The sequence below is a fragment of the Henckelia pumila genome, chromosome 2 (genome assembly GCF_033568475.1).
Source record: "Henckelia pumila isolate YLH828 chromosome 2, ASM3356847v2, whole genome shotgun sequence".
In the NCBI taxonomy this organism is placed as follows: domain Eukaryota; kingdom Viridiplantae; phylum Streptophyta; class Magnoliopsida; order Lamiales; family Gesneriaceae; genus Henckelia; species Henckelia pumila.
Window position 1 is genome coordinate 83,448,663 of NC_133121.1, and position 27,159 is coordinate 83,475,821.

Sequence of the window (27,159 nt, forward strand, 5' to 3'; positions counted from 1 at the left end):
TTAAGCAAAAAATATATGTATTTACAGTATTAGATCATAAAGCGCAATTGGATTGAACAAGAACCCAAGGATCTTAGAGTCGCATTTATCTTCACTTAAACCCTAAATAATTTTAAATTTTTATAATAAAATCATAAACCCCAAATTGGGGTTGGGATGCCACTTCAATGGCCATTTCAGCTGGCTTAGGATTTTCTCGGCTCTCGTATTATCCTCTCCGCCCGCCTCTCCGCCAATGTTTTCTCCAGGTAAGCTATCATCCTCCTCCATCTAATCTAACCAAAACGTGGCACCAATTTTCCAAGTTTTGTTTTGTTTTTTTTTTTTAAAAAATTCAGTTATAAGTTTTTGTATATTAATTTTTATGGTTAATTTTACTTTCTTTAAGGTAAGGCTGGGATATGCGGCGACAATTGAAGCATTCGATGATGTAGAGAGTGAAAAAGGTGGTGAGAAATTAACCTTATTGTTCCTGACTACATTTTTATTCATTATTATTATTTTTTTATCAAGTTTGGTATTTGATTTATGATTAGTGATATGATTCAGTATGGCCATTGTTGCTGTTCTTAATGTTTTTTTCCCTCCCCTGTTTTTAAACTTTTAGTGATTGATAGCCAGAGTGGTGGTCATGTGCATCAGGAGGCGAAACAGTGGAAAAAGTTGAAGTCCAAAGACCTTGGAATTAGTACTTCAAAAATCTCAAGGCCTACGAGAATCGTTCTAAATGGTCTCAAAAGAAAAGGTTCTAGACGCAGCTGCCAATACTCTATTGACATTTCCTTTTTAGTGATTTCTTTTCCATTTTTTGTTGGTGTACAACTCATGGAGTTACTGAAGTAGAGTCTCATGGTGATGCAGTTATGATTAATGGAAATTAGTGAGGTGTCTCTTTCAACGTGTGTATTGTTTTATGGTGATGGGAGGCCAGGACAACGGGAGGAATATTGTTGTATTAACATATGAAAGTCATTGGGATAATGCTTTGGGGAAAGGTTTTGAAGTCTTTGAGATACATTCATGAACCTTATATTACCCTACAGCAAATTCAAGCTTTGTTTGTTTTGGATAAGAGAATAATGGCCTGGATGGAGGGACGTTATTTTCATACAGTGTGATACCCTGTGTGCCTCAATGTGGCTGAAGCATCCATCTACTATGATTATGATACTATCATTTCCATAGCTGTCAGGTTCTCATGGCACATATTTCCGCAACTCATAACTCAATAATATTTGAGCAGTTAACCTATCTAATAGATAGTCCCATTACTGGCATCTCTTCCATCAGTATGATAACAGGTTATTTTGGTAAAAAATCAATGACATAATTCCCTGTTTGCTGAGGATTGTTACCAATTTATTATTTCTGTGAGAGATTTATTTATTGGCAATATTTGGCATTAATATTTACTAGGGTAACAGTAGACAAGCCTACCTATTGCATATCAGACTCTTAATAAGGTTAATCACATTCCACCCATTTCTAGGAATATATTTTTGAGCCATGTAGACCATTTGATATTTATGAAGCAGCAAACTTGTTGGTTAGACATTAGTAAAACTTTTACTTTGGTCTCTGCTGTTTCCTTCTGTGGTTTTCTTCCAGTTTTTGACATTTTGTTGGTTTATTAATGTAAAGTACAGAATATCTGTTGTCCTATGTATGGAGTTCAACTTGCTGGCACTTCTGTGTATGTTACTTATTTATGTTAAGTTGGCTCCATTTATTACCCCTCCTGTTTTGCAGGGTTTGAAGTTTACCTTGTAGGGGGCTGTGTAAGGGACCTGATATTGCAACGGATACCGAAGGATTTTGACATAATAACCTCTGCAGAACTAAAAGAGGTCTGCCTTGTATTATTTTAGATCAGTATGATCAACTTTTATGTAAAGGAGTTTCTGAAACAGGTTGATGCCCGGAACATGTTCTAATATTATTTCTTAGTAATGCATGACAGAATCTGTTTTTCAAATTATTGTGATATAAAAAAAAATTCACCCACTGAGGCGCCGCCGTGTCAAAAGGATCGTCCTAGAAACCATTAACAAAATTGAGCTCGTCTGTTTGGACAAAAAAGGGTACAAAAGTTGCAGTTCTGCACTTTCTGTAATTAACAATCTAAGGAAGAAGCATTCCTAATTTGCAGGTAATGAAAACATTTTCTCGATGTGAGATGATTGGAAAACGTTTTCCAATTTGTCATGTCCACGTTGACGATACTGTTGTGGAGGTTCGTCTCCTTATTTGAAGTTTTTAAATATATAGATTTGTAACGGTATTATTTGTCTTGCACTCATCCTATTTTGGACCTGCTATGTATTTATTCCCTAATTCTAGTGCTTGAATTGGCTATTAAATTTCTTCGTAAAGGCAAGATTTTTCCAGTAACATTGCTCTGTTCACGTGTCCCTGTTGGGAATAGTGATTGGTCGTTCCTTCAATTGTCATTTAAAGCCCCTTAACAACCACCGCACCCCCACTCCCGCGGGTCCTGGAACCTTTTTGTTTCAATTTTTCTTCATGATTTCCAATGCCATAACAGAGATATTCAACTTTTTCTGGCCTCCACTTAGTTTACAATTGCTGAGATGATTGACTGCTGGATTTATTTAATTTTTAAGTTCACCTATCAATATAGAGGGATTAACATAGCTATTTAATGATGGCATGATATCTTTTCTTTTGTCATTTCATTTTTGGGGTCATGAATCAGGTTTCAAGCTTTAGTACCCGTGCAACAAGGTTTGGGAGAGACTTGAGCTTTGATCTTGAGAGGCCAGTTGGTTGTGATGAGAAAGATTATATTCGCTGGAGAAACTGCCTTCAGCGAGATTTTACAATAAACGGGTCACTAAATCAACTTTATTAGTTCCATAGCTTATTCAGTTTGAATTCTGCTTTTATGTTGTTGAAGTTTCTTCTATTTTGTTTATTCTTTTCCTCACTCGTTATATGTCAAGAGGGGTAGGGAAGGGAATTGCATAGGATGGTTAGGCTTGATTTGCTTAAATCCTTCTATTATTCAAAGTTGCTGAATTCTTTCATCTTTTTGATCCAGATTGATGTTTGACCCTTATGAAAGGTTGGTGTACGACTACACGGGCGGAGTACATGATATTAGGAAAGCTAAAGTGTGCATGTATCTCTAAACTATTGTAAACTTTTTATTTACTTGAATTTGTTACTTTGTACTACTTAATTACATGCATATTTTATTGAAGGTACAAACTATTAAACCTGCCATTCTGTCCTTGACTGAGGATTGTGGTAAGTAGCAAGTGTAAAATGAAGTGCTTATGGTAATTGTCCAAATGCTTTCATGTTTTTATATTACATGTTTTGAAGTGTCAAAACAATGTTTAGTAAATGTATTTTTTGTACTTTTAGTTTATTGCCAAATTCCAGAAAGTTTACTTCACCATCTCTTCCTTTTATTGGCATTAAAATGTCTCTGTCATCTCTGCAGCTCGTATTCTCCGTGCTGTTAGAATTGCTGCAAGATTGGGTTTTCGATTTTCAAGAGAGACGGCTCTTGCTGTAAAAAGATTATCTACTTCAATTCTACGGCTGGATAAGGTATTGACTACCGAGAAGGTTTTTCTCCTTTTGTTATGTTCCCTTTTTATCCGCTCTGTGTTGTATGCTGATATTTATGATTTCTTTGGTTAATTATGATGCAGGGAAGGCTTCTTATGGAAGTTAATTACATGATGGCATATGGCTCTGCAGAAGCCTCATTGAGACTATTGTGGAAACTTGGTCTTTTAGAAATAATATTACCTATCCAGGTATTACATATACATCAATAAGTGCTTGGTCTTGGAAAGCTATTGTTGGAGTAGCTTCAATGCTTCATATTTATTTTCCCCATATTTAGTCTGCCGATCTCTGTCATCCAAATCATGAATATGGAGCCTTATTTTGCAGGCAGCATATTTTGTAAGCCATGGTTTCCGGAGACGTGACAAGCGGTATAACATGCTTTTGGTAATTATTTCAATGCATTCATTATCTAAAAATATTAGTCACTTAGATTCTGATGTTTTCTATGGTTTAATTTTATTCCAACATGAGGTGGTGAAATGTTCATATAGGTTAGTTTTGCTCTTACAGAATCATACGTGCCTATACGCCCGTATATTGTTTGTACAATGAGTTTAAACGAGTTCTGGACGGCAAACTTACAATTTTTTTTATTTTGCAGTCTTTATTCTCCAATCTTGATAAACTTCTGGCACCTGACAGGCCATGTCATAATAGCTTATGGTAAGAATTTAGAAGATTTCTTCTCGTGTGCCTATTAAGAAAATTTGAGCGCATCAAAAAGTTAAAATAATCAGTTCATCAGGTTTGCAATCTTGGCATTTCATAAAGCTTTGTCGGATCAGCCTAGAGATCCACTGGTGGTAGCTGCATTTAGCCTTGCTGTCCACAATGGTGGAGATTTATTGGAAGCTGTAAGCATAGCAAGACGTATCTCTAAACAACATGATATTAGCTTTCATGAACTACTGGAACCTAGATACCTGGATTCGGAGGAACTACTAGATGACGTTATGAGCTTGGCGGGTTCTGTAAGACGTGCTCTCACCAATATGACTGATGAGTATTTTGTCTCCCAGGCTATGGCTAAATATTCCAAAGCTCCATTCTCGGATCTTGTAAGCATTTTTATATGCCTTTGGCCCCTCATAAGCTCAGTGCATTTTTGTTTGTTTTGTTTGAGCAAAAGTGGAAGTCTCTAATTCTTCTTTTCACTACTGTTTTATGGGTTCATGCTATTCAGTTCAAATTGAATTATGGAAGTGATTTGTTGCATGTGGGAAAAACGAATTCCAGTTTTTGCTAGCAAGATACATATGTCAAAATGCCAACTCACGATCTGTTTCCATCTTCTCATTGACTCCCATTCACACATGATGTGACTTGAAAAGCTATGCCCTGGAAAACCAAACACATGATGCGGGACTATTTAGTTGGTCACGTAGTCCTGTGCACCTTTCATTTATCCAACGTTTGTTGTCTTTTAACTTCTTTATTCACTTTTGGGCATTCTGGAACTCGATGAATTTCTCGTTATGTTATTCGCAGGTATTCTTCTCTCTGGCATTGTATCTAAGGGTGTGCAAGATTTTTGAATGCGTCAAAGGTGGGAGGGAAAAAGGATTTGCGTCAAAACGTGGTAGTAAGATCGATTATGAGGAACTAGCATTGGGAAGCTTGAGAGAAGTGCGGCATGTGTTTGCTAGAGTGATCTTTGATACCATATACCCTATTGAGGATAGACTTCAAAAATGATTCCTTAAAACATGAAGAAAGTAATTTGAGCTTGACAAGACCTCGCATGTTTGTTCGTCCATGAATGGACCTGCAAAGCCTTTCTCGAACCATCTCGAGAACAACACTAAGCCAAAATCTTGGCGACCCGCTCAAAATCAAATTATCAGCAGCTGCATAGCATCCTGGAGAGGAAGCAGTTTGGGTTACACAGCTGAACAGAAGTAGAGAATCGGTTTTTGGAGGAACATGGCCTTCTCCTATACACTATAAGCATGCTAGGCGAAGCCCTTTAAATGTATTATATATGCAAACGACCCTCATTATATTGACGCTATTCAAATTATTTTCTTTATTTTTTTATATTTTTTGGTAAAAACTCCCGGTTTGGTACACCGCACTTATTTTGAAATCTATTTATATTATAACCTTTAGGTCATGCTTGGTAAGTAGGAATGAAATAAGCATTTTTATCTCATTCTTTACACCAATATTGATATGACATTGTAATGAGAATATGGACATTTCATCTATTTTGGAAGAATGACCATTGCCACTCTTAATCCTTAATCCTTCCATATTTATAAATTCTTTTCCTTGTTAACTTCATTCATATAAATCTATTGCTTAATAATAATAATAATAATAGTAAATTTATTATTATAAAATTAAAATACCTAAAATAATAATCATGAAAGTAATTATTTTATCACAAAATACTATCATTTATAAATATAGAAATAATGATGATTGAATAATGATAATAATATTGATAATCATGTAACAATAATAATAAAATAATAATAAAATAAAATAAAATAATTGTTAAATAATAATTAATATAATTTTTTATTGAAAGACAATTATTGTAAAAAAAAATACTAATATTAAAATTATGATAACGGTAATTGTGTAATAATTAATATAGTATTAATATCTATAAATTTAATTATTTAATAATTATAATAAAAAAATATTTTTTAGTCATCATTTAAAATTTTAGTTAAGAATTTAATTATGAATAATTTCATTCCATTCTTGTTTATTTTTCTATACCAATAATTTGAATGAAATAGTTCTATCATTCATATTCTTATTTCATTCAATAGTTGATTTCACTGCTGCCTTATTTCATTCTAGTATATACACCAATCATGGTCTTATTCTATGAGTTATAACAGGTTACACGGATGATTTTATCATCCACCAGTCATATGATGAACGCAGTGGATCTGTACCGTTCATTTGTTCTGGACCCTACATATTTTTATTAAGTCTCACACCTAATGAATGATAGAACATAGAATCTCCTCGAGTTATGAACTTTCCTGCAACTGCAAATAGACAAATATTTGTCTCTGATGAAGTAGGTTTTTATTAACCACAAAATTCACACTTTGACAATCACCACAATCTCAAAATGGTGAAGTTCGAGTCGAGCTTGCTCGTTACAATTATTGTAATAATCAGAATGAATCAACGATGTCTGCAAAATTTCCTAAAAGATTCAACCAGATACGACTGCGTAAAAATAGCACATAATTCAACCCCATCTGTAGCCCTACAGTGGAGTAAACATTTTGTCGCTTTCATCTCACTTGTGTGCAGGAGCAGGACTTCCACCACCAGTAGTAGGCCTGCAAGAAGAAAAAATTCCAGGGTGAAAATTTTAGCCAAGAAATGCATCACAGCTAATCTTCCCTTACATCAGGCGTGACTCCGACTTTCGACACGATGCCAATCACCGATTGGTGTAATAAAAGATGAATCATCAACAGTAGCATGAACTTACAGCCCAACAAAAACTTTGAATGCATCGTAAATGCCCCACTGTGCTCCGGTGAGAGTTCCGACCATGACAATACGTAGAGGGAGTCCACGAGTGCATAGACCCAATAATCCGAACTTCTTCACAGCCTGCGAGACCAGAAAAACACTAGGATGAGATTTAGCTGTTGATAACACAGTTTTTAAGTTGTCTGTCGATACTTACGTCGCCCACTGTTGCTCCTTTGGCATTGTTGAGGAAAGACACGAGATTATCAGCAGGGTGTGAAACAACAGCACAGAGTACTCCGGCCAGGTACCCACCGGCGAAACTAATACCAAGTTGCAGGCTTTTGCTGCACTGATCCTTAGGGGTCGGAATTGTGTGCTTGTAAATAGCCTCCACAATATTCTCAAATGTTGCAAATTTCATCATTGTGTCTACGATATTGATCCCAATGTGATCATTATTCAATCAAATCACTCGGACTAAAGAATTATTTAAAAATAATAATAATAATAATAATAAAATGGTGGGGATCATAAAGCATTGAACTTACATGGAATCTGTCGTCCCCAAAGTGGAACAATCCCCTTGTAGAGCCTGCAGAAAAGAGAACCATTCATCATAATTGACTTATAACATCAGCAGGTAGAGTATCTTTGGATGGAGAAACCATATTAAGAGTATGATCTTTCTTGAAAAACCTATGTTTGGTTCTATCTTTAAAATCGATAAGCCTTCAAATGTAGGGTTGATGGCTACTTTTCCCTGTATTCAAACTCGTCTAACCATGATATGAGGAAAAATAGTATGAAAAAGATTGAGTTTCATCTATACCCTGAAACTCCTTCAGCTTTGACAAACTTTGGGAATCCATCAGATAAACCTCTAGCGAATCCAGGTTGAGTTTGGACTCGAACTTTTACCGCCTCGAAAGGACAGAGAGCAACATCAGCAATCACTTCAGCAGATGCAGATCCTGCAAGGTAGATCAAGGTCTTGTACTTGGCAGCGTATTCAGGGCCAGCGATATCTGAGTAATACTTCTTGAAAAATTCGTAGAAACCGAACTTGCATGCTCCCTGGGCACTGTACCCGAGCAGTGTTGGTGCCCAACCCTTGAAAAAACCTCTGATTCCTTGCTCCTTGAGCAGAATTCCAAAACCGGAGGAAATGCTTTTGTACTTGACAGGATCAATCTGAGGAACATAAAAGACAGGATCATCTTTCGAATCACAATATAGAAATCTATGTATGAAAGTGGGCTCCAAAATTTTATAAGTTCCCATACCAAAGAAAACTATGCACGTCCCCCTATAATATATCACAAAATTATCTTTTGAATTCTGAATCAGAACAGTGTCATTTAGATCATTGTGTTGTCCGAATTCAAGAACATTGGATTCTATTTTAACATTGCAAACATATACAATCTTCAAATTGAAATGGAGCATCTTATTTTAAACCCGAAACGCCAGAACCTTAAATCGTACAACCATATATCACATTCTGAATTAAAATGTGTCACAGGCAGTTTATAAGCTCTAAAAATCTCATATGCTACATTTATTTAGCATATTAAATGCCTAAAAAAGTTTAAACAAACACCCTTTTAATCTATTTGATGATGATAATGATTTTCTTTTATTATCTTTTGTTTAATTTCCCCCTTATTGATTCCTAAATAAAATGAAAAATTTCAGCAAATGATGTATGTATATACCTGCATATTGCACTTGACAAGATCAAGAGGGGTGACAGCCGTGTGAGTAAGGCCACAGCTCAAGATTCCTCCGGCTGTGCAAGCTGCGTAAAACGCCGGCGAGTACAGTTCTATCTTGCTCTCTTTCGGCGACGGGATCACAAAGTTCTGCTTGATCCCCGCCATCGACGGCGGCGCTGCGGCCGGATCAGAAGGCCCAGATGAATACCTGGAGCCGGCCGGCACCAGGCTCTGCTCCAAATTCACATATCTCTTCGATGTAATCGAAGACGAGTAGAGGAAACTTGGGATCAAAGACGGCGTTGGTGGTTTTTCAGAGAAGCCCATTTTTCGAATTTCTTGAAACGATTAGCGTTAGTTGGTTTGCGATCGTGGGATGTAGGAAGATCGGAATTTGGAACGATGGAAATGAATTTGCGAGAATGGATGAAGGTCCGAGGAAATTGGAATTGGTCGGAGACGGCTGCGTTTTCAAGGGAAATTGCTAGCAGGTCTCGTACGCTTGCTCTATAAATAAAAACTAATTTCTTTATTAGTCCTGGGTTCACCTTAGGTTTCAACCTTTTTTTTCGCGAGCCTGATTTTTCACGTATACGAAGATTTACATGTTGATTACACATTATATATTATATATGTATACGGTCTGTTTTTTCTAAACAAAAATCAAACAGCAAAAAAAAAAACATAAATTGCGAAATAAAAAAACAAAAAGATGATGTTTTGGTAAATAAATATCCACCAAAACAAAACTATCAAAAAGAAAAAAGTATGAGAGAGATCATTCAAGATACCAAACGTCCTTCATTCTTAATATAATACAAGCATATTAGTGCGTACACTTATATAATTTAATTAATTTTTAAATAAGAGTAATAATTATTAAAAGACTAAACTATAATTTGAAATGTCAAAATTAGAAAAAAAAAATACGAAACAAAAGAAAATGAAAAAAGTATAACATCTATATAAGGGCAATTTTCACAAAAAAAGATGATGTCTTCTTTTGTCTAACAAGAGGATTCTTTATATATACTAGTGTATTGATGCACGCAGTGGCGGAGTCACGTTCAAGAGCCCAGGTGGCCCAAATTTTTTTTTGAATTTTGTATATAAAAATTTTGAATAATTTTGGTTTAATTTTGCGTTAGCCCGGATAGTTCAATTCGAAATATTAAAGGATACGAGAGCTTAGAATTTTAGGCTGTGTAGACTAAAATTTCTGGCTCCGCCTTTGGATGCACGTGTTGTGTGCTTCTATAATATTTTTGTAATCAATTTGATTTATAATATTCAAATAAGAGTAATTTTATAATTGTAAAAATTATCGAGTGACTAAACTACAATTTAAAATGTTGAAGTTTAAAAAAAAAATGAAAACAAAAAGGTAATATGTATATCACATAAAGATGATTTTGGTAAACAAAAAGATGAGGTCTAAACTCTAATGGTAGATTATTTATATATATAGGGGAAGATATTACAAATATATATTAGTATCTGATAATACGCATTGTATATATATGTACAGTCTATTTTTGCACATATTTGTATAATATCTTTTTAATGAGAAAATTGTAAAAAAAATTAAAAAAATAAATAAAAAACAAAAACAAAATTAAAATAAAAAAAAACAAAAAACGAAGAAGCCTGCCAACTTCCGTTCAGCGTAAGTATTATTTTATTTTATTTATTAAACTAGTTTTTATCTTTTCAATTTCATTTTATTTCATGAAGCTCGCCTCTTTTAAAAAAAAAAAAAAAAAAAAAAAAAAAAAGCTCGCCGGTAGCTGATGTTGAAGCCGTTATTTTATTTTAAAACAGTTAATTAAAGAAATATTCTTGAAATATCTCTCAATCCTTATTTTATTTACATTTACTAACACATTAATTAAAATATTAAGATATTAATTTATATTTAATTAATTTCTATAATGAAATCGATTAACATTGATTACTGAATAATCTAATTTGATTATTTATTCGATAAATAAAACTTTTAAAATTAAGCTTTACAACTAATACGAGGGGATTATTGAAAATAAAACTTAAAATATATTACAATTAAAATAATTAAATAAAACAATAAATAAAAAGTATGTATCTTACAAATCCGTGAAATAGGTCGATCCCATCTACATATCGTGAAAAGTAATGTTTTTGACAAAAAATAATATTTTTCATAAGTCGGATCGGGTCAGATCGGAGATACATCTCACAAAATTGATTGTGAAACAGTGTCATGGGGTTTTTGTTTAAAAAAAAAGAGCAAGTTTTTTGTGATACGATCTTACGGATCTTTATCCGTATCCCGTACGGTTAATCCATATAGACAGTTAAAAATAAATTTTTTTAGAGATTAAAAGTAGAGGTGTTCATCGGTCGGTTCGGTTCGATTTTCGATTTTTTATTTTGATTTTTTGGCTTTTGGTTTTAGAAATATATAATCTGATATCCGAACCATTTTACTTCGGTTCAGTTCAGTTTTCTACTAAATTGGTTCGGTTATTTCGGCCGGTTTAATTTGGTTTTGATATAATTATTTTAATTAATATTATAAGTATATTTTTAAATATAATATGTTATTTTTTAAATGATTTCTTTATAAAACCTTTAAATTCAAACTCTAAATGGCTTAAGTAAAAAAACGATCAACTAAAAATTATTAAAAATGATTTTTTATTAAAATTTCGGTTTTTTGAGTCGGTTTGGTTTTGAGATATATAATTCGAAACCGAACCAAATAAATTTCGATTTTAACATTTATATCCGAATTTCAAATTTCGGTTTTCGGTTCGGTTCGGTTCGATTTTTGGAATTTTCGGTTTTGATTTCCGGTTTTTTCGGTTTTATCCGAATTTTGAACACCCCTAATTAAAAGTAATACTTTTGAAATGAAAAACAATAGCTTTCATGAGTCGAGATGAATTGTAGATTCATTTCACAAAATTGACTCATGAAACAGTCTTATATAAGAGTTTTGTGTAGTATAAATATATGATATAAATAATCCACATGTTTATTGACTGCTTTTGACGTCATTTTAAAGCTCGTTGGAGATGATATTAAGTAATAACAATAAAATGATATTTAACGGACTAAACATTATTATAAATGTTTTCGAATTGTTTTGACATTTCAATTGATTCAAAATTAATATAATAAATAAAATTTAAACCATTAATCGAATTAGTTTCATATTGGGATTCTCCAAGGATGTTATAAAATCTAGAAGATTGTTTTCCAGGTTAATTGAATTTTATGGTTGACAAATCCATTTTCTCCATCTCCTATTTAATTTCACATTCTTTCTTTTCCGACACGCGTTTGAATTGACTACATATCATATTTATTCGAGGTAACTTTAATTGAATTGTTCTTTTATATATATTTAAATTTAAATTTAAATTTAAATTGAATTACTATTATATATAGATACCTCGGGTTCGATCTAATAGACTAGATCTTCCAATCTTACAATACACAGGTCGGGTCGGACAAATAAGGCTTTGCACAGACAAAAACAAGGTAGGGGCGTCCAAAGTGTATTCGGCGTGACCCCTTCGATGCCCAAGAGTTCTCAGATTATGAGGATGAAGAGCGTAATAAAATTGAGAGAGCAAGAGAATATGAGTGGGTGAATGCGTTAGTAAAAGTGAATTGTATAAAACCATAAGAGATGCCTAGTATTTATAGAATAGGAGCACGAACGTAAGTTAAGGTAGAATTCTTGTTGGGGCAGAACTCTACCCAAGGTAGGAGACTAATGTCGATAAGACTCAATAGTCATGGCGGCTATGACTCTTGAACCGAGTTTATCGAAATTTCCTTTTTTCTTTTAGAGATTCACAAGTGTTTTCATTGTTCGAGAGTCTTGAGTGGGGCTTCCACTATTGGGCCCGGGTCGGCCTTTTTTCCTACCTTAACAGGGCTCGGTCGGCCTTTTCCCTACCCTGACAGGGCTCGGGTCGGCCTTTGGGCTCAGCTGCATGGGCTTCAATCATTAACTTATTTTTTTGGCTCTGTGTATTGTTTGAGCCTTCATCGGACCTGAATTTTAATATAATAGGGTCTAGTGAATTTGAAACAAATCTCTTGGTTATGGATTAAAGGACTCGGATTGGACCGGACCCTAATATTTTGAGGGAGATCATATATGCATATTAATTATTATTTTTTCCTAGACAAACTCAATAGTTGATAGAAAGTTAATGGTATTTGTGACTTCTAATTCCTTAAATTAATCTATATAATACGATTTGACTTTTCTATCAGGTCATTGAAAACGAGCATGAATGCCTATGGAAAATCTTTAGAATGTCGATGCAAATGCAGACTTAGAACATGAAGATTGCTTACCGGCAGAAGAGGGTATATGCATAATTTTTTAAGATTTGTGATTTGTCAAATAACAACCATTTGTTCAGAAACAAACTTCTGACATAAAACAACAATTTTTTACAATCAAATGTTTGAAAGAACGATAACACTTATTTATCATAAAATTGATCTGATATCTCGATGAAGAGTTTGCAAGTAGTTTGGATTGAAAATATAGTCAAACTTGAAGCTTTGTGCGATGGCTCTGCAAATTTTCAGTATCTATTACTACTATTATGTAAGAGATCCTTAGTTGTTTTTTTGGTGTGTACAAAAATATAAATAAATATATATAAAAAAACACACACCATAACCGCTTCCCTCCACTATCTCAATTTCTTTATTTTTTCATTAACTATTTTTACAATTTTTCCTCCCAATTTTTGTATTTAATATATAATACAATCATTTTATTTGAAAATTTTAATTGAAATATAATTTTATTATAAAAAATATATTGTTTAGCACGCAACAAGACGCTAGTTCTCTTGAAAGTTTGAACTTGGATATTTATAGTGAAAAATACAACGTTCATAAAAGTAGTCAGTGCAGATGTGTTCCATAATATCCGACATTAAAGCAGAACGCATCACGTGTCTTTGTCATTTTTTTAAATATAGTATGTCGGATCAATTAGGTTTTGGTGTATTAACAAATTTAAGGCAAAAACTGAACAACCAAACTAAACTAAGATAATCAAACTGAATGACTAAGTCCACAAGCTAAACTGAGTGACTACCTAAATTGGACTAGTCAACCGAACTGAATATTGAACTCAACTAAAAATCTCTGAAGCACAATATACAAGTCATCAATCAGAGTCCAAGCCAAAATTCGCTGAGAAGATGTATACAATTGTCAGAGAATGATGACATGTACAAGACAAAACCAACGGCTATCTTAAATGAAACATATATTTTTTTTAAAGATTGTGAATGTTGGAATCCAATCCTATAAATAGAAGGAAGATCAGCTTAGTAGCTCTCTCGCATCTAAACAATTTTGAAGCAAAAAGTTCAAGTACTCAAGTACTCATGAGCTAAACTGAAATCAGTCAAGCACACATTACATAAAAAAAATTTATCTGATAATTGAGGATCAATTGTGCTAAGATTTTACATTGTATATTCACTATTTTTTGTAACAGTTTGTATAATGTTTGAGTTGTAAAGAAGAAATGTTAAGAGTTTCAGTTAGGTAGTGTGCTAAAACCTAACTGACCTGAGATTTTGAAAATTATTTGTACTATCCAAAGCAATGTTCTAAAAAATGCTAGGCGGTAGGCGGGCGACGACCCACCGCCTAGCGCCTAGTCGCCTTGGCGGTTTTTTTTAAAACCTAAATAATAAATAACTTGGGATATTTATGAGTTTTACTATAAAATATAATTTTTATATCTTGTGTTTTTCAGTTTTTGTACGAAAATTTTATAAAATTTTAATAATAATAATAATAATAATAACAACAACAACAACAACATAAATATTAATAGATATATATCAAGTCTTCATATGTAATATGAGATTTAATTTTTTGCTCGACTTTCTTTTCTGCGCTTCTTCTTTCTTTCTGTGTTTGTTTCTCGCTTCGCGTCTCTCTTTTAGTTTTTGATTTTTAATTTTTTTAAATAAAAAATAGTAACCGCCTAGGCGGATTTCTGTCATCCTAGGCGGCTTGGGCGCCGCCCAGGCAAGAGAGGCGGACAACGCCTAGAGGCATAGCCTAGCAAGAAAGCGAGGCGGTGGGCAACCGCCTAGCGCCTAGGCAACGCCTAGGCGGGTCTAGGCGGCGCCTTTTAGAACACTAATCCAAAATCTTCTAGTTGAAATCCTTCCTAAAAGAAAGAAGGGGTGTAGGAATTTTTCAAGTATCCAAATATCCAGAAACAAATTTTGTGTTCCTTACATTTCAGTCAGCCTCTTATTTTAATTGTTCGGTTAGCCTGTTAATTGTTCTATTTGTCACTTAGGCTTTATTCCGAATAACTTTTTGTCATCCAATTGATATGAACTATAACGCTCGAAAAATCTATAAATCAACTCACGAATATTAAAGAGACTTTAAATAAATTTTAAATGAATTTATTTCATTTAATGGTGATTTAAAGATTATTTTTAAATTAAATGATTTCATTTTATTTATACATGATTTAAAAGATTGTGTTTAAAAGGTTTTTCATGCTATTTATTTTGTGTGAGATTTTATGTTTCCAAAATTGAGATTTTAGGTGTTAAAATATATGTTTAAATATTGTGTTAAATAACATAAGGTTATGTAATTTGTCTGATGTTTAACGATTGCAAGTTAGGTTTTGATGTTTTCAGGCTGGGATTAATTTTGGACCGAGGGAAACGAGACTAGCCTACGAACAATGTTTAAGAAGATAATTTTATGTTTATTTTAAGTTTCAAGTTGGTGCAGTGTAATTTTTATAATTAAGAGAGAAATATTTTAAAAGTTAGTATTTACCACTAATAAGCCGACTTTCAAGCCCATTAATTACAATTAAGTAGGCGTCAAATTCTTTCTCAAACTTTCTCCCCTAGCTGTCGCCTACTCAACCCTCTCACTCTCCCTTTTCTCTCGTTCAAACCCTGCACCAAGGAAGAAGAAAGATGCCCCGATCTCGTTCGTGCAAGGCTATGATCGCTACCAAAGTTCCGATTATCTCCAACCTACAACAATCAGGCGAGTTATAAATTCTTTTGAAACCAACAATCGAGAATATATGTATTTTGATATGAAAAAAAGTATGTTGATGTGTATGTAATGTATATTGCATTATTTTAAGATATTTTGAAGAGCATGATATAGAACTGTGAAACGTGAATCATTCTTGATGTTTTAGTTAAAGATTTTTGAGAAAGATGTTGAAAGATTTCTGAGAAAAGGTTTTGAAAATGAGTATTTTTATGTATATATTTTTATTTAAAAGTTTTTGAAGTTGTGGTGTTTTTGATCGAATCCTTTCAAGTTTTGAAGATTTTTCATGTGGGAAATCAAGGTTCCAACGAGTAAATATTTCGTGCAAAGATTTTTGAGATTTGATGAAAAAGATGTGTGAATCTGAGAATTTTGGTGTGTGTATTTGAATGAAAAATTTATATGTAAATCTTTGAATATGGTTGTTTTCGGGTAAATCATTTTCGAGAATTTGAAGTTTTTCATATGTTTGATCATAACTTTCAATGGGTATGTGAGTAGTATTGAATTGGGATCAAAAAAGATCAAAAAAAGGCAAGAAACCAGAAATCGGAACCCTGCATCGCTTCCTGCGTGTGCAGGCAGCAGTCGGGCGCAGGGGCGCCCTAGCGAATTTATTTCCGCCCTGGCAGGAATAGTTATGCCCAGCATTTTTAAGTACGTGTTTTTGAGCTCCCAAATTCATGTTTATGATATTTTAAGATCTTTTAAGATATCCTATGCAAAAAGTTTTGAGTTTTGATGTAAAAAACGAAAAGAATGAATCATGTGGATCGGTTTAGTTATGTAATGCATTATATGCTATTATGTTCTTGCGAAAGCTACGTTATCTATGAAAGCATGAAATGTTATGAAAGATTTATGGACGCGTTTATCTTTATTTCATTTAGCATACATGATTTTCAAGCATGAAAGGATTTTAAGAGCATGACATGATAAGTTTCATGTTATTTTCAAGGTTCATGATGACATTATGATTTTAAGATATTTTTAAGTCTGTTTCATGAATGATAAGAAGTTTTATGATGAAAGTTTATGAAGTTTAAGATTATTTACGATGAAAATGACGAAGTTTATGATGATGATTTTTATGACGAGAAAGTATGACGAAGTTTACGATTTGATGATGTATGAAAATATTTTTGATGTTGTATGTGTTCTTGTGGTAGAAGTACGAGATTGGTACTTCAGAATGAGCTTCGGAGGGACCTTTCCAAAGAATGAAGGTGTGCATATTGGTCAAGGTCAGTATGGACGGTATTCGGTGCGCATATTGGCCAAGACCAGTATGGACGGCAAAGAGATGGTGCGCATATTAGCCATGACTAGTATGGACGGTATTCGATGTGCATATTCTCCAAGTCTAGTATGGATGGTACATCTATATGCTTGTTGTAAAATAACCGTGATCATGGGAACTCTATGTGTTCATATGATAGGTTTACCACAATTGCATGTATTTCATCTGTGAAGACTCAAAATTTCAGCAGCACCTCCTCAACCGATGGAATTCAAAAAGACAAGCAGCTGATTTGGGAGAGGATGTAACAGCCATAGTAATAGCCATAGTAATTGGAAATGATGGAGAATTGTAATAGCCATTGTAACAGCCATGGTAATGGAGATTAATGGCTATTATGGAAGATAAATGACTGTTAATAGGAGGCCTTCGGCGGCTATGTGAAGCCTATAAATATGGGATTAAGCTGATGGAAAAGAACACACAAATTTGAGCAGCACACATCAATATTCTTGAACAAAATTTTGTCCATAGTTCGAGCAGAATTTCTATCAACATTCAAGAAGAATTTCTATCCAAGTACGAGCATACTTTATGTTCCAAATTAGAGTAACCACCTACAACAATATAAGCAAGAAAGTTGGCCGAATTCGATTCAAGAAGCAGCGCCGAAACGTGATCAAGGAATTGCATTTTCTGTTCGATTTCGAAGGAGATTCTGTCCAAGATTGAGCAGACTTTTAGTCCACCATCGAGAATAATTTATGTTCGATTTCGAAGGATCAATCTATCCAAACTTCAAGAAATTATCTACAGCAAACAAAGTTAAGAAAATCTGTCCGAATTTGATCTAAGAAGGAGCATCGAAGTCGATCAAGAAGCTTCAATATTTTTCTGTCCAAATTTCAAACAATACCTTCGGTCCTTCACTTGGTTTTGAGGTTGCTTAAGTACGAGGTCATCCAACAAAGTCTACTCCTACACGATTTTCTTAGAAATCAAATACGGTAAGTGGGCTTCTATCTTTCTTTTGTGTGATATAAGTTTCTACACTTGTATTATTTTTTGTTTGTGAGTTAAGCTTCATAAAATAAATTACTTATGCTTTTGAAAATTCGATCGGTATGATACACATATTTGTTTCACTTTGATATGCTATTTGTTGGCTATTCGTGATATTATTTGAAGCATGTTAGAGTTATTTGGAAATATATGAGATGCACTTTTAAGATTCGATTTAGAAATGGTTAAGGAATTTCCGATGATTTGATTTGATTTGATATGCCCCTGATGCGATGGGTTATAATAACTGTTCCTTTGGCCTCGCCCCTTAGAGGAGTAACATATAGGGGACTGATCAGTAAACCACGGAAAATGAGATAATTAACAGTGCAATGTTTGCTTCATATTTGTGTCAGATTCAACATGCTTATTTTATTTTGAGATTATGAAATATATATGTGTACATGTAAATATATTTTGGTGTTTATCATGCTCGATCAGTCCCCACTTGCTGAGTGTTTCCCATAACACTCACTACTTTACTCTCCCTCCCCAGATAAGAATGAAGATGAGTTAGATGACGAAGAACAGAATATGTTCTGAGGTTGGTGAGGACGGATCAGTTCAAGTTGAAGAAATATTTTTTACTTTAAATTTCAGTTTCGCTTCCGCATTGTCGCACTTGTGTTTTCTCTGTAAAAATAGTTATGATTTATGAAATAAACTGGTTTTTGACAATATTTGTACTACGAGGCTTGTTGTTTCAATGTTAAATTGTTAAACAACGCCGATGCCAACTAGGCCCGATTTTGAGGCGTGATATTTAAGTGGTATCAGAGCCGCCAGGTTCTATAATCCGGATGGGAGGAGCTTCTTGCTGGAAAAAAATTTCAGTTGTCTAGAAGTAGTCCTAGTTTAGATAGACCAGCTGGGAAAATAGACCAGTGAGTAGAGAAAAATTTGATAAGACAAAATAGCTGAATGATGGAATAGATTTGTTGAGAATAATCGGATACTAGAATGAACTTCAGTTTTGTCCTTGAATGTGTTATGGGAAGTGCAAGTACTCAAATCAAGTTAGCTACAACCCAACACCAGTTAGCGCAAAGAACGCACATTGCGAAGTTCCAATAGAAGTAGACACGCCTGAAATGGGACAGACTAAGCTTATCACTGAAAGGATGAATTTTAATTAATAGATCTATCGCACAATATCTTGTGTGTTTAGCTAAGGGTATACCAATTAAGGATGATTCTAGTTAAGAAAAACTCAGTTGATGGAATTTAGGTTTGGATCCAACTATTGAAAAATATGGTTCATGATATATTAATTTATGGAAGAATTCAATTATTAGTGCATGATTCATCTAATAGGAATTTGGATAGGTAATCCTTAGAGACAGAATTAAAAAAAAATCCGGCTAAAAGAAACATGCCGAGAGGATGGTTATTTTTTTGGGAACTTGATAGAACCAAGTAAGATAATTAAGTAAATTGGGTTCAACTAATATATATATGCCAATAAGGAAACTTTTTATGGATATTAATTGTATCAAAATTATTTTTGGGTTTAAATAAGATCGGATACAAAATAATTTATTAGTCTCTAAAAAATATATATATATTCATCTTTCTAAAGTTATTTTTTCCCTCTCAACTAACCTATTAAAATTGATGTATCTTTTCATTTTGCCCAAAGGTTTAGACATTGTATTTGTCTATACCATATTTTGTATACATTTTTCTTTTTGTTTTCTTTCGCCTCCGATTATACATTTTGAGTAACACTTTAGTATGCCAATCCATCATTCATCTTGATTGTTATTATTCTACCAACCATGTTATCCAGTCATATGATAAACTTTATATGATTATCAGCCTCACCTATTTGCTAATATATTTTTTCACTCATAGTCTAGATAACCCAATATTTTTTTATTATTAAATATATTTATCTTTCTAGTTTTATTTGTTTGATTGGGTTATTCTGGCATTTTGTTTGAGCTACAAGGTTTTGTAGATCGTTATTCAACTAGATTTATCTCCTCACAATTGACTACGTTTTCGACGTAACTAATTTAGTTGTTTAACCGATATGGTTAATTTTTTTTGATAATTCACTTGTCCGAGCTTTTTAGAGTCACTGTCCGTCTACATGATAAAATCCATAACGCATTTTTATTATCCAAATCATTTTACTTAGTTTTCATAATCATATTGGTTATACTAAGTTAAATTAATTTTTATTTCTTTTCTATCGTTAATTTGTTTCAGATATCAAAATCCTTGGTTTATGATGAAATAATCATAAATACAATCAATATTCTGTTCTTATTGTTCCATGATGGAAAATCTATTCAATTCCCTTCCATCATTGTCAGTTCTGAAAACTAAGATTCGAAAGTTTAGACTAGAATCCATTAATATTTTTAAGTGTAGATTAAAAAACTAGGCTACATATTAGGATTATAGTTTTATATGAAAATGTCAATCCAAAGTTTAAAAATAGGTAAATCATGGTGTTATTTAGTCTAAGTTAAGACTATAGTCTTCTGATAGAAAAAGTACCTATACGGACGAATGTAAGTTCAATTAAACAAAAAGCTTGATCGAGATTATGATCCAACAGATGTTAAGTGCCAAACTCGCATCAACTTCAAATCAAGATTTGATATATTACAAATTTTGAAGAATTTCCAACAAGAGATGGTTTTTATGGTGAAACTTAGCGTTTTATATCAACCACAATTCAATGGGAAAATTGGGAAGTTAAACCCGAGATATGTTGGACCATTTGAGATTTTGGACAAAGTAGGGACATTGGCATATAGACTGGCATTACCACCAGATATGTCAAAGATTCACAATGTTTTCCTTGTGTCTTAGCTAAGAAAGTACATCCCGGACCCAAGTCATATTCTTGAAAGTGCACCTCTTATAATCGAAGGGAATCTAAATGAGGAACTTAAGTATGAAAAAGTTCCTATTCGAATTGTGGATACAAAGGACCAAGTGCAAAGGTGACGGACCATACCATACGTTAAAGCGCAGTGGTCTAATCATTTTAAAAGAGAAGCCACATGGGAACTCAAAGATAAGATGTGGAAACAATACCCTTACCTTTTTGAAGAGAAACTCAACTCAAGTTTCGAGGACGAAACTCTCAATAAGGAGGGTGGGATGTGAAGACTCAAAATTTCAACAGCACCTCCTCAACCGATGGAATTCATAAAGACAAACAGCTGATTTGGGAGAGGATGTAACAGCCATAGTAATAGCCATAGTAATGGGAAATGATGGAGAATTGACTGAATTGTAACATCCATGGTAATGGATATTAATGGCTATTATGGAAGATAAATGACTGTTAATAGGAGGCCTTCGGCAGATATGTGAATCCTATAAATAGGGGATTAAGCTAATGAAAAACAACACACAAATTTGAGCAGCACACCTCCAAATTCTTGAACAAAATTTTTGTCCATTTTGAAAAGGAATTTTTGCTCATTTTCAAGCAGATTGCAGTCCAGGTTCGAAGGAGTATTAGGCTAAAAAAATCGAAGCCAAACAACATCAGTTGAAGCCTTGATTTCTGCTCATCTTTGAGTGAAAAGTCTGCCCAGCAACATCGTGGTGCGGCATCGGTTCAAAACAAAATTTTGTCCATAGTTAGAGCAGAATTTCTATCAACATTCGAGCAGAATTTCTGTCGAAGTACGAGCATACTTTATGTTCCAAATTCGAGTAACCACCTACAAAAATCTAAGCAAGAAAGTGGACCAAATTCGATCCAAGAAGCAGCGCCAAAACGTGATCAAGGAATTGCATTTCTGTTCGATTTCGAAGGAGTTTATGTCCAAGATTGAGCAGACTTACTTTCCACCATCAAGAATAATTTCTGTTCGATTTCGAACGAGCAATCTACCCAAACTTCAAGAAATTATCTATAGCAAACAAAGCTAAGAAAATCTGTCCAAAGTTGATCCAAGAAGGAGCGTCGAAGTCGATCAAGAAGCTTTAATATTTTTCTGTCCAAATTTCAAACAATACCTTCGGTCCTTCACTTGGTTTTGAGGTTGCTTAAGTACGAGGTCATCTAACAACGTCTACTCCTACACGATTTTCTTAGAAATCGAATACAGTAAGTGGGTTTCTATCTTTCTTTTGTGTGATATAAGTTTCTACACTTGTATTCATTTTTGTGTGTGAGTTAAGCTTCATAAAATAAATTACTTATGCTTTTGAAAATTTGATCGGCATGATACGTATATTCGTTTCACTTTGATATGCTATTTGTTTGTTATTCGTGATATTATTTGAAGCATGTTAGAGTTATTTGGAAATATTTGAGTTGCACTGTTAAGAGTCGATTTAGAAATGGTTAAGAAATTTCCGATTATTTGATTTGATTTGATTTGATTTGATTTGATATTGCCCTGATGCGATGGGTTATAATAACCGTTCCTTTGGCCTCGCCCATTAGAGGAGTAACATATAGGGGACTGATCAGTAAATCACGGAAAATAAGATAATTAACAGTGCAATGTTTTCTTCGTATTTGTGTCAGATTCAGCATGCTTATTTTATTTCGAGATTATGAAATATACGTGTGTACATGTAAATATATTTTGGTGTTTATCATGCTCGATCGGCCCCACTTGCTGAGTATTTTCCAAAACACTTACCCCTTTACTCTCTCTTCCTAGATAAGAATGAAGATGAGTTAGATGACGAAGAACAGAATATGTTCTGGGGTTGGTGAGGACGGATCAGTTCAAGTTGAAGAAATATTTTTTACTTTAAATTTCAGTTTCACCTCCGCATTGTCGCACTTGTGTTTTCTCTGTAAAAGCTGTTATGATTTATGAAATAGACTGGTTTTTGGCAAGATTTGTACTACGAGGCTTGTTGTTTAAATGTTAAATTTTTAAACAACGGTGATGCCAACTAGGCCCGGTTTCAGGGCGTGACATCATCACCCCAAATTGAAGAAGTTTACTTGTATGTTATTTTATGCATGATGCATGTTTATGTTCAAATGATGCGTGTCCAAAGCATGATGATTTTCATTATGTAATTATGATGTATATTAGTAATGCTTGTTGATTTTTTAGACTCACTATACTTGATTGTTACAGTTGAATTGAGAAGTAAATGAATTAAAAGCTTTGGTAGAAAGGCAGAAGAGTCCAAGAGGTGAAGACATTGCATGACATGACTGTTCAAACCTCTGGCGTTTTAATGCGAGAAACTTTGCATATTTTATTTATATTTTGTTGTTACATTATTTTATGCATGACCTCTAAAAGTAAATTTTGAGAAAATTTTAGATTTAGTATTTTAAATGACGATCTCATGACGATGAGTTTTAATGATTTTAAGTTTTTAACCTTTTATGTTGTTTAGTTCATTATGAGAATTTGACGTTCAGTTTCACGAACTTTTGTAAATTATTTTTTGATCTTAGTTTACTTTATTGAAACTCATGTTGCATTTGTTTTCCCAAGATTTTAATTGTTGGTTCAGGTTTTCTTTGTAAGTAGTAGTTTTTAGTGTGCCCGTATAAGAGTCGGTCATTGTCTGTAGGTTGCATCCTTGTTTCAAATATTTTATGCATGTTAGAGTCATTTAGATTTTTAAGTATTATTTACATAGATTTTAAATTTCAATTGATTTGTTGAACCTGCAAACACGATGCATGCCCTGCACTGTTTTATTTAAAAATTTTCCCCACACTTTTTCACATCGTAATTCTTGAAAATATTTAAAAATACGGGACATCACATGATCAACTCATGAAAATCACTAAATTCCAATTGTTAACCCAACTAAATTCGATTTGTAGAAGAATTTATTGGAACCGATTTTGGACTCTTTGGACCGTACAAAGACTTCATCAATTTAATAGATAAGACTTGGTTTTAATGCGAAGTAAAAATGTAGCTTATTACTTTACGTGTGTCTACTTCGGTAAATAAATAGCTATTAGTTCATATATCCTCCAAAATATATTTTAGATCTTCTAATCAGAGAAAGAGCATTGCATGGGATGTGGTGGGCTATAGCCCAGCCCAAAAAAAAAACTTTTTTACTACTCATATAAGTTTTTGTCCACTCTCTAGCCTAGCCCGCCCAGTCCACAAAAATTTCAAATCCAGCCCATCTCCATAAGCCTTAATTCACACTTTGAAGTCGGCGACCTCATATCAATTGGAGAATTTCTTCTTCTCACAGGCTGAAAACAACACACAACGCAAGTTTACCTTAATTTATTTTTTTTTATTTTTTAAATTTTGCTTTCCTTTCCTTTCGTTTTTTTTTTTTTTTTTTGTTGGCCTGACAAAGTGTGGGGCAAAATTGGTTCTTTATTTATATGTGGTATGTTCTTAGCTTAGAAGACAAGCACTTTGAATTTTTTTTATGTGTATTTTATGTGAAGTTCTTGGACTCTCAATCAAATTATAAGCTTGTGTATTTTATTTTATATTTATAATGCAAACCCAACAAACTAAATTAGAAATATAATTTGGATTTGGATTACTTATTAGTGCCGTTGGAATTTGTGTTTTTTATTAATTTTTTATGTAATTTATTTATTAAAATATTTTCCCATAAAAAATTTATTGCTAAGTGAAGATACGAGTGATAAATTTATTGTTATTTGCTTGATTGTTATGTTATCACTTGTTTAGGGATATAAATTGAACTATTTCAAAATTTAGCATCAATCTGCTGCAAAGAAAGGAAAGACATTGATTTCTTATTTCTTTAAGAAGATAGATAATCAAACTAGTGAAAACACTTCCTCAAGATAATAATAATAATAAAAACTAGTGAAAACACTTCAATTTCTACCATATCTACAATGGACCATCAAGCTAGTGAAAATCTTCTAATTCTTAATGTCCAAATTCCTTCAATTTTCTTACCTAGAGACGACCATTAGTCATCTTCCATTTGTATTGAACGATATCCGAGAAAAATAAAACATATATGTGAATATAATGTTAATCTACGAGATGAGATAAGACACATTCATATTTGAAGATGAGACCTTATCAACCAGTATGTTGGAGTATCCGGGTACAAAATTTGGAAGTCAGAATCGTCGTTTTTAACAATATAATGTCTTTATATATATATATATACATATATTTATTTATATACATATTTGATAATAATATATAATTTATTACATTAAATTTAAGCCCACCCCAATTCTAATTCCTAGATCCGTCCCTGCTTCTAATATTATTTGATTTTTCTATAAAAAATTTTGCTGCTGGCTTACACTTTGTGCAGATATTTCTCATTAACGTTTGTGAACTGAAATTTGAATATATGCATGTGGTGTTCCATGCTCAGCTTGAGGTCCTCCAAACACATGCTCAATTTAAGGCTAAAGAGCATGAAATAAAAATTTAAAATTGTAATACAAGCAATCAAACAACAATAATACCTAAAATATTCAAAAGAAGTCAACTGACTGGCCAAAATAAAATATCCAAATTAATTCGGAAAACTAGTCGATATTAATTGATTGATGAGGAAATTTATTTGATTTCTTATCAGTACAAGGGTAATATCATAGTGCTTTTATGTAGCTACATGGGATCCAAGGAAAATAACGAACCCCATGCAGTGAAATATATTAATATTACAAATTTAATATTTTAAATAAATTTTAAAATTTTTCATACTGCTTTTTTAACAATCTAAAAAGTGAAATCTTCATATGAGGAAACCATATACTCATTAAATTTTTCAATATAAACTTGTACATTTGGTCGAAACTTTTGTATGTTTGTACATTACCTGATCTATTACTTGACTCGAGTTAATATTAAAAATTAAGTAAGATTTTTTTATCCTTAAGATTCAATTATACACACTCCTCTACATAAACTATTAATTAAAGAATGATATTCTAGAATAAATAAATTTTGGTGTGTCTTTTTAGATTTTCATAATTGTCTCTCAAATTTTTTTAAGAAAAAATATATTACAAACTTTCCACAATTTATTATTTGATTTTCAATCCAAATTAATCATCTTAACTGTCACCTCTTGAGCTCAAACCAACATAAGCGTGTCAAGGGTGGAGCCAGAATTTGTATTCAGTGTAGACAACGATATACTATAATTAATAAAAAAAAATCGGTTAATCAATCGACAACAAGAAATAATTGTAGCGCAAAATTTTTTATTTTTTGAAATTAAGAAATATAAAATTGATAAAAAGTGAATCTGAGAAATTAAATAAAGATTAGTGGATGCAATCTCTAAATAATCCCTTGATTTTCCTCTTCAATGAAAATTTCTTGATGAATTTGAATTTCTTGAGTATTTGATCTTCTAGAAGAAGATTTGATGTCTTGAGATTTGATTTGATGTCTTGATAAAATTAATTCGATGGGTTAACACCTTGATATCGAATTAAACTTCAAAATTTGAGAAGAACGCGATGAACTCCTTGAATCGCGCCTTGAAATTTGTTATCTTGAATTTGATGAAGAACACTATCTTCTTGAATTTTATGAAGAACACGATCTTTTTGAATTTGATTTATTTGTTGAAGAACATGAATTTTTTGAATTTGATGAAGGACACAATCTTCTTGAATTTGATTTATTTGATGAAGAATGCGAGCTTCTTGAATTTGATGAAGAACACAATCTTCTTGAATTTGATTTATTTGTTGAAGAACACGAACTTCTTGAATTTGATGAAGAACACGATCTTCTTGAATTTGATTTGTTTGATGAAGAACATGAACTTCTTGAATTTGATGAAGAACACGATCTTCTTGAATTTGAATGAATTTAAGTATATTTGAAGAAGAACGCAATTAATCCCTTGAATCACGCATTGATCTTCTCGAATTTGATGATTTTGAAGAAGAACGCCTTGAATTGCGCCTTGAACTTCTTGAATGTGACTTGAGAGAAAAATCTTGAATTCTTCTACTTTGCTTCAGTCTTCTTTGTTGTGTTTTCTTCTTGGTCATCTGTCCCCTATTTATAGCTGAAGGATACAGATTCCTACCATTTTTATTTGATGAGG

At 32.9% G+C, this 27,159-nt stretch overlaps 2 protein-coding genes across 3 annotated transcripts; one reads left to right on the forward strand and one right to left on the reverse strand.

The window, feature by feature from the left end:
* The first annotated feature begins 99 nt into the window (after nt 1-99).
* LOC140880279 (uncharacterized) lies at nt 100-5,831 on the forward strand. 2 transcript variants are annotated; one of them, XM_073284585.1, is made up of 14 exons: nt 100-248; nt 389-449; nt 608-745; nt 1,750-1,847; nt 2,150-2,233; nt 2,717-2,850; nt 3,062-3,134; nt 3,225-3,270; nt 3,470-3,579; nt 3,684-3,791; nt 3,931-3,990; nt 4,208-4,269; nt 4,352-4,664; nt 5,095-5,831. In XM_073284585.1, exons 1-14 carry the CDS (start codon nt 168-170, stop codon nt 5,299-5,301), a joined length of 1,575 nt encoding a protein of 524 aa, XP_073140686.1. In that variant the 5' UTR covers nt 100-167; the 3' UTR covers nt 5,302-5,831. The 2 variants fall into 2 exon arrangements, with proteins under 2 accessions (XP_073140686.1, XP_073140687.1); XM_073284586.1 differs by having other exon boundaries at nt 101-248; nt 389-446.
* A 790-nt stretch (nt 5,832-6,621) lies between these two features.
* LOC140882191 (mitochondrial phosphate carrier protein 3, mitochondrial-like) lies at nt 6,622-9,290 on the reverse strand. The gene is made up of 6 exons (XM_073288013.1): nt 8,775-9,290; nt 7,889-8,250; nt 7,608-7,651; nt 7,274-7,488; nt 7,073-7,197; nt 6,622-6,917 (listed from the first exon to the last, which is right to left on the reverse strand). The coding sequence occupies exons 1-6, from the start codon at nt 9,099-9,101 to the stop codon at nt 6,875-6,877; spliced, it is 1,116 nt and encodes a 371-aa protein (XP_073144114.1). The 5' UTR covers nt 9,102-9,290; the 3' UTR covers nt 6,622-6,874.
* Between the last annotated feature and the right edge of the window lie 17,869 nt (nt 9,291-27,159).